Below are 7,161 nucleotides of genomic sequence, written 5' to 3'. Positions count from 1 at the left end.
CCAAGGATTTTCACACTCACATTTTTAAAAAATTTGATTCTGATGACAGGTCTTAGAGGCATGCAGGGTTGAGAATGAGAGAGGAGGCGCCGGCCTAGCCCAGACTGGGAAGTGGCCCACCCACCCCCACTGGCCAGCTCAGACCGGGTGACACCTCGGTCCTGCTTGGCTGGAAAGGGGTGACTCACTCTGGTTGTCAGGCAGCTCAGGGGATTCCCACTCAGGTTCCTTCCTGCCAAAAAGAAAGCGAAACTCCACCCAAGGCGGCCCCAGTGGGAGGGCTTGCGGGGGGCCTGGGGCAGCCCCAGTCAGACCCGGGAGGGCCCGCATCACGCTTCCACTGCTCGCTGAAGGCTGGGGTCTTGAAGGCAGCAGAGGGCCACTGTCCCGGGCCTCAGCGCCCCCCAGAGAGAGGCATGGGTCTGGCTGCACATTAGGGTCCTGCTGCTGCGGACCCAGGAGGGCCCACCAGCTGCCCGCTGGGCCTGTGGACTCCTGCACCCACTCTGCCTGATAGTCCGATGGCTCTCAAGGGTAGGCAGCCCACCCCACCCCTTCCGTTTCCCCTTCCCATGGCATCACCTGTGCCCCAGGGACGCTTCTGAACGCCAGCTGCACCTCCTCTCCCAACGGGGCACGGCCGCTCCCCTTAGAGGCCCTCATCTCATGTCCTTTCCTCACTCAGGCCTTTGCGAGAACAGACAGCAGCTGTCACATGGAGCCCGAGGCAGGAAGACTGACCCCCCCCATCCCCCGAAGGACCCAGGACACAGGATGGCCCTCATGTGCCCAGTTCTGTCCTCAGAGGAGGGACCCCTGCTCGGCAGAACCAGCCCTGCAAGGGCGGACTCCCTCACCCCACACATCCTGGCCCTAACAGCCCGGCCTTCTCCTCGGCTCATTTCCCAGACGTGTGAAGGTGAGCCCGGGGCGGCAGCTTTGGAAGGAAGCTGGTTTCGCTCTCACTGTGCAGTCATCTGACGGCGCCTTTCCAGAAGGCCAGCCAGGAGGGGCTCCCCCCGCCCCCACAAAGTGCACAGCCACGGCGGCTCCTCCCGCAGGGCAACCCCCTCAAAAAGAAGAAACAGGGTGGTGAGGCCCTGTGGCTGACTTGTCAGCAGCCAGTGCTGGGACAGGCTCATCCTGGGGGCGTCCCTGAACTGCAGGGAGGAGGAAGCCAGGCCCCCCCGTCTTGAAGGGCCAGTACGGAGCTGGCCCCCAGCGGTGTGAGCCCATGCTGAGTGCCGCTGATGGAGAAAAAGGCTTGGTGGTGACCAGCACGTGCAGGACGCAGCGTCCTCTGTTGGCAGGATGACTGTCTCTGTGCCCCTTTTGTACTCTCTGTAGACTTGGAGAGATGCACAGAAAATAACAAAATCGGTGAGGAGGGAAGAGGAAGGGACACGTTCACTACACACCACCTCACTGATGATACCACTGCTTGAAAAACACTTGTGTTTTAAGCAACAGAAGCTCACTTCCAAAACTCTGGAGAACACGGAAACGTACATGAAGAAAGCAAAGATCACCCCAGATTCCCTCACCCAGAAGCAAACACAGATTCACTGCTCTATTCAACACCCACATCCCTTCAGCCAACCTCAGAACACAAATGCCATACCATACCCCAGAGCCAAAGGCCCAGGTGACGGCCTCAGGCACAGAATTTAAAATGCCCAGGCTGGGGGTACCTGGCTGGCTTCTTGATCTTGGGGTTGTGAGTTTGAGACCCATGTTGGGCGTAGAGATTAGCTTTAAAAAAATGTCCAGGCTGCCCTGGCCATTCCTAGCTTCTGCTCACCAGGCAGGCCTGGCCCCGGGGCCTTTGCACCAGCCAGGCCCTCACCTGGACAAGCTCCCTGCCTCTCCCAGGTACTTGGCACCTGCCTGGGGCCTCTGCAAGTCTTAAGGTTTCCAGATAAAGATGAGTCTCTCTCCTGGTGGCCTTGTGTTAAGAGGGTTCCCCGGGGCGCCCGGGTGGCACAGCGGTTAAGCGTCTGCCTTCGGCTCAGGGCGTGATCTCGGCGTTATGGGATCGAGCCCCACATCAGGCTCCTCTGCTATGAGCCTGCTTCTTCCTCTCCCACTCCCCCTGCTGTGTTCCCTCTCTCGCTGGCTGTCTCTATCTCTGTCGAATAAATAAATAAAATCTTAAAAAAAAAAGAGGGTTCCCCTTCCCCTCACCCCATGTGACTATAATCAGTTTGTGAGTTTCCCTCCTCTCTTAGATGTGAGTCTCCGGGTGTCAGTGGTCCTTTTCGCCTCATTCGGGGTTCAGTTCCTGCTTGTTCTTGTTGGATAGATGAAGGCATGATCGGGTAACTAACGGCTGGGCAGAGAGCTCAGGTCCCAAGGGTCGCCTTTGGAGCCAGACCCCATTGCCCTTCTCCCCGCCCTCGTAGCCCTCGTAGCCCTGGTTGCCCTCCACGCCCTCCTCACCCCCTCCCACACAGGCTCAGCGACCAGTCCGCGCTCGCCATCTGCTGGCCTCAGCCGGAACTGCTGGCCGGGCCCCAAAGGCACGGCGCACCTGCTCTGTGCAGGGAATTTGCTCTGATTGAGGCACCTCAAACCTACAAAACGTGCAGTGGCTTTGCTCACACTCGGACCCGCCAAGCTGATCGCCTGGCCAAGGTCCACAGCCCCGTGTCTGGGAGGCTCCAAGTGGCTTTCCAAGGGTCTCTCCTCCACCCTGCCACGGCAGGCTCTGCTGGGCCCACCACTGCTGCCCTCTGCTGTGGGCCTCCCACCTGGTTGGGTTTAACCCTGGTCCAGGACCCCAGCATTCTTCAGCCCAACTGGGACCTCCAACCCTGGTCCTACCACCTGTCCACCGTCCCTCCTTGCTTCCCCAGACCCCAGGCCACACCCATCAGCCCTCACCCCCTGCAGCCCGCTGGCCTACCTTCTCTCCCAGGGACCATCCGCTGATGCCCTGTCCCCGGCTTGATCTCGGTGGTCCTACTTTTTTTTTTTTTTTAAGATTTTATTTATTTATTTGACAGAGAGAGAGACAGCCAGGGAGAGAGGGAACACAAGCAGGGGGAGTGGAAGAGGAAGAAGGGGGCTCCCAGCGGAGCAGGGAGCCAGATGTGGGGCTGGATCCCAGGACTCTGGGATCATGCCCTGAGCCGAAGGCAGACGCTTAACAACTGAGCCACCCAGGCGCCCCTCGGTGGTCCTACTTCTGAAGCTGATGGGGGCTGAAGGGAGTTGCTCCCCAGTGCCCAGTCCAGTTGTCCATGCTCCCTCCCCGGGTGACAGCCCTGCCTTCCCCCACACACGGGCCTTTCCAGTCCTCACTGACGGCTAGATGGACGGGTCCTTCCAAGTCCCCCTCCTCCACAGCACAAGGTATATTCAGGGACTACAGTGGCCAGAAGACAAGGCAGTATAAATGTTCTTTGTCTGAACTTCACGTGCACAATTGTGCCGGTTTAAAACAAAAAACAAAAAAAACAAAAAACAAAAAAAGAAATATTCAGTAAAAAATACAAAAAAGGAGAAAATGATGGATTAAAACTTTCTTTACTTTGTTGTATTTTTTTAAAAAAACAAGGGAATACTTGTTTTAAGGTTTTCACAGTATGAATGAAATGATAGCCCAGTCTCTGTTTTTAAGGCTCAATGTCTGCAAACTTGACAATGATTTTGTCGCGATCAATCTGTTTCTCTTCGTCATTTGAGTACACGGCCCTGTTGTGTTTGCCCATCTATGTTTGCTCATTGTTGGTCAAAGAACTCTTTTTATTAACCTTAATTTTGGTAATTTCCTTTCACTCTGAGCCACAGATTAGGGACAACTTTAACCAGGATACATTTGGTAGGGAGTCCTAAAAATTCCACTTCCACTGCATTCTAGAAGTTGTGGTTCGGTCCATATCTGTGTGTGACCAAAGCCAATCCTCATGGCTTTTAGACATCTCAGCAGCTGGAAGGTAACTCAGTCACTGTCACTGCACTGATGTGGTCTCTCTCACTCTCTTTTTTTTATTTTTATATTTTTAAAATATTTTATTTGAGAGAGAGAGAGCACGCGCACACACACGCACACGAGCAGGGGGGAGGGGCAGAGGGAGAAGCAGGCTCTCTGCTGAGCAGGTACCCTGATGCGGGACTTTATCCCAGGACACTGGGATGATGACCTGGGCCGAAGGCAGACGCTTAACCGACTGAGCCATCCAGGCGCCCCTCTTTTTTTTTTTTTTTTTAAGATTTTATTTATTTGAGAGAGAGAGGGAGTGCAAGAGCAGGGCAGGGGGCAGGGGTAGAGGGAGAAGCAGACTCCCCACTGAGCAGGGAGCCTGATGCAGGGCTCGATCTCAGGACCCTGGGATCATGACCTAAGCAGAAGGCAGACACTTCAGTGACTGAGCCGCCCAGGCCCCCCTGAAAAGGAATTTAAAAATAGAAACAAGAACATTAGAGTCTCAGTGACGGACTCTAACATCTTAGCGACAGGGGTTCCTGGGAGTGGAAGCCGACGAGAGGGGAAGACGTTATCCAAGAAAACAGCCCAAGAAAATATCCCCAAACTGAAGGGCGCTGTTTTCTAAACTTAGAGGTCCCAAAGTGCTGGGCAAATGATAGGGGTGAGAAAGCCACATCATGAAATTCTACCCTTATTCGTAAGAGCTCATGGGGGAAGCAGCCCGCGTGTGGGTGGACGGATGAACAGAACTCGGAATGTCCCTGCAATGGAATCATATTCACCCATAAAAGGAAGGAGGGTCTGACACCTGCTATAAGACCTATGAGCCTCGAGACACTGCTGAGACCCAGCCACAACAGGGCAGATACCACAGGATTCCACTCACTGGAGGTCCCTAGACGAGCCGAAATTGCAGAAGGTAGAATGGTGGTTGCCAAGGGCTTGGCGGCAGCCAGGGTGGGAAGTTAGTGAAGGGGACAGAGCTTCCATTCTACAACATGAAGTCACGGCGATAGCGGATGGGGACGGTTTCGCGACAACACAAGTGTATCTAAAACAACTTGATGCTCAAAAATGGTGAAGACGGTAATTTTACGTTAAGTGTATTTTACCGCAGTAAAATAAATGTTTTAGAGGGGGAAGGGCTCCCACAAAGGCTGGACTGCTGGGAGGTGGAATCACGGAAACACCTGTCTGCCGCCGTCACCGCGAACAGTCCCTCCTTAGCGAGGTACGAGACTCTCACGTTTATTAGATTTTACCAGACAGTTTTTAGTTGGTACCATTTAAGGCTAGTTTTTCATTAGGGTTACAATATTTAACCTTTATCTTAGAAACACGGAAATCGCCGGGTTTTTGTCTTTCGGAAGGCTTTAGAATCGTTTTCTCTTCTCCGTGTACGAAGGTAACTGGGTGACGGTGGCAGACTGCTTACCTTACAAGACGCGGAGTCGCTACAGTGACGGCGTGGCGCCTCTGGAGGGAGTACGGATGGCGGATGGCGTACCAGGCCTCCGAGGGCCGCTCCTTTGTGACACCTGCTGCGGCTCCTTGCCCCACGCTACCCGCCCCTGGACGCTGAGGAAATGGGAAGCAACCGCAGCCAGGACAGGGTGTGCACGGGTGAGCGCAGGTGTTGGGGGGGGTGCAGACGCCTGTGTCACCCGCGTCCTGGCCGGAGAGAGTACCACAAGGAGAGAGGCTACCAGGTCTTTGCAGCCTCAGGCCTGGCCTCCTGACCAAGGCTAGATGGCAGACACCTGTCCGGACAGAGGACACAGAGGTCTAGACAACCATTCTCTGGGTCTGAGCCAACCAGAGCAGTTGCAACACCACGGAGCTGACGCAACATCTCTTGCCGAGATGCCAGCAGTGGGTTCACACGGCCAAATGCCGGTGAAATTCGTGGCCTTATTTTAACCACAATTGGTTAAGACTGCTTCCTCTTTCCAGGTGGGCTGTACCTTCACCCCTCTTTGTGGCGCCCACTGGAGTGACTACAAGCGCTTTTGGGACCCCACTAAGGCAACCTTGAGTTGGGATGCGCTTAGCTGGGGTTTACCGGGTTTTTAAATGACGTTCAGTCTTGCTGCCTTTCCTAGGGTGGGTGGGTCTTCTATGGCCGCCAATTACCCAGCCGCACAGCATAAGCATGTGGAAGTGAGGAAACAACACTTGCGGTATCCACCAGAAAGGAGTCTGCAAATTGGGAGTGGAGGACTTGGTTCTCCCCAACAGCTGGATAAAGTAAAAGTTGTGTCCTCTGATAAATGGTTTCATAATGCAGTATATGCAATTTAATATACCATATACCTTTTTTCTTTTTGGACGGGGATTGCATTGATCAGAGTGCCTGTGTTTGCGCTGCACAAACCTGTAGGAGCACCTCTGCAAAGCCCCGAGTGTGACCCAAACCAACACCAACAGTCAGATGCGAAGTCTATCAAACGCCCTAGGGAAATGTCTGAACAGTCGTTCTGTTTCTTCATAAAACAATTCTGCAAAGTCATGATGTGGCGCTCAAAGAGAATACAGCCAAACATGCCAGCAACAGCATTAAGGAGACGCACTCGTTAATTCATACAAATGTTGATTTTTCCCAAATTTTGTGATGCTTGTAGCGTTTGTCAGTTTTTAAAAATGCACTGACTTTTCTCTTTATATATTACCATAAACCGTAAAATATTACTGTATTGTACAATAAAGCACACATATTTAACACTATACAGACTACACACGTTACACAACATTAGCTGTTGTAACCAACCTTATTTTTACCATTTTACATTTTTTTTTTAAAGAGCCCTTCCCCAACCTGCGAATGCTGGAGGCCCCACCGAACCGCACCCACCCTCGCCCCCAACATCTTTGCAGCACGTGACCACGACCGCGGAGACACGGAACTTCAGTTCGCGTGCAGGGCAGGAAACAGAAACGAGTCCGAGTGCGGAAAAGCTCCCCCGCAGCGCCTTCCGCGTGTCCGGGAAGGCGCCGCACCGACCCCGCGGCCAACGGTGCGGGCCCGCCAGTCAGCACGGGGGCTGGGGCTCCAGGGATCCCGTCCCCGGCGCCCTTCCCCAAGCACGCAGCCCCTCCCACCGCACCCCTCCTCCTGGGGTTCCCCGTCTCCTTTCCCCCTACTGGCGCTCCCCTTGTCGCCGCTGCCCCTCCCCACACCCCTCCCCACCGCCCCTCCGCCGAGGGCCCCTGCTCCAGCGCGGGACTCCCCG

The 7,161-nt window shown here is 54.4% G+C and overlaps 1 protein-coding gene across 1 annotated transcript in view; it reads left to right on the top strand.

Moving 5' to 3' along the window:
* Nucleotides 1-189: 189 nt before the first annotated feature.
* EDF1 (endothelial differentiation related factor 1) overlaps nt 190-7,161 on the top strand; it is a 10,128-nt gene continuing 3,156 nt past the window's right edge. The window contains exons 1-4 of the mRNA XM_034663761.1: nt 190-534; nt 686-919; nt 5,337-5,554; nt 6,733-6,945. Coding sequence (XP_034519652.1) covers nt 522-534; nt 686-919; nt 5,337-5,554; nt 6,733-6,945 — 678 coding nt within the window. The 5' untranslated portion in view covers nt 190-521. The remainder of the gene's footprint in view (nt 535-685; nt 920-5,336; nt 5,555-6,732; nt 6,946-7,161) is intronic.

The sequence above is a fragment of the Ailuropoda melanoleuca genome, chromosome 7 (genome assembly GCF_002007445.2).
Source record: "Ailuropoda melanoleuca isolate Jingjing chromosome 7, ASM200744v2, whole genome shotgun sequence".
NCBI classification, from domain to species: Eukaryota; Metazoa; Chordata; class Mammalia; order Carnivora; family Ursidae; genus Ailuropoda; species Ailuropoda melanoleuca.
This window is presented reverse-complemented; position numbering and strand designations above follow the sequence as displayed.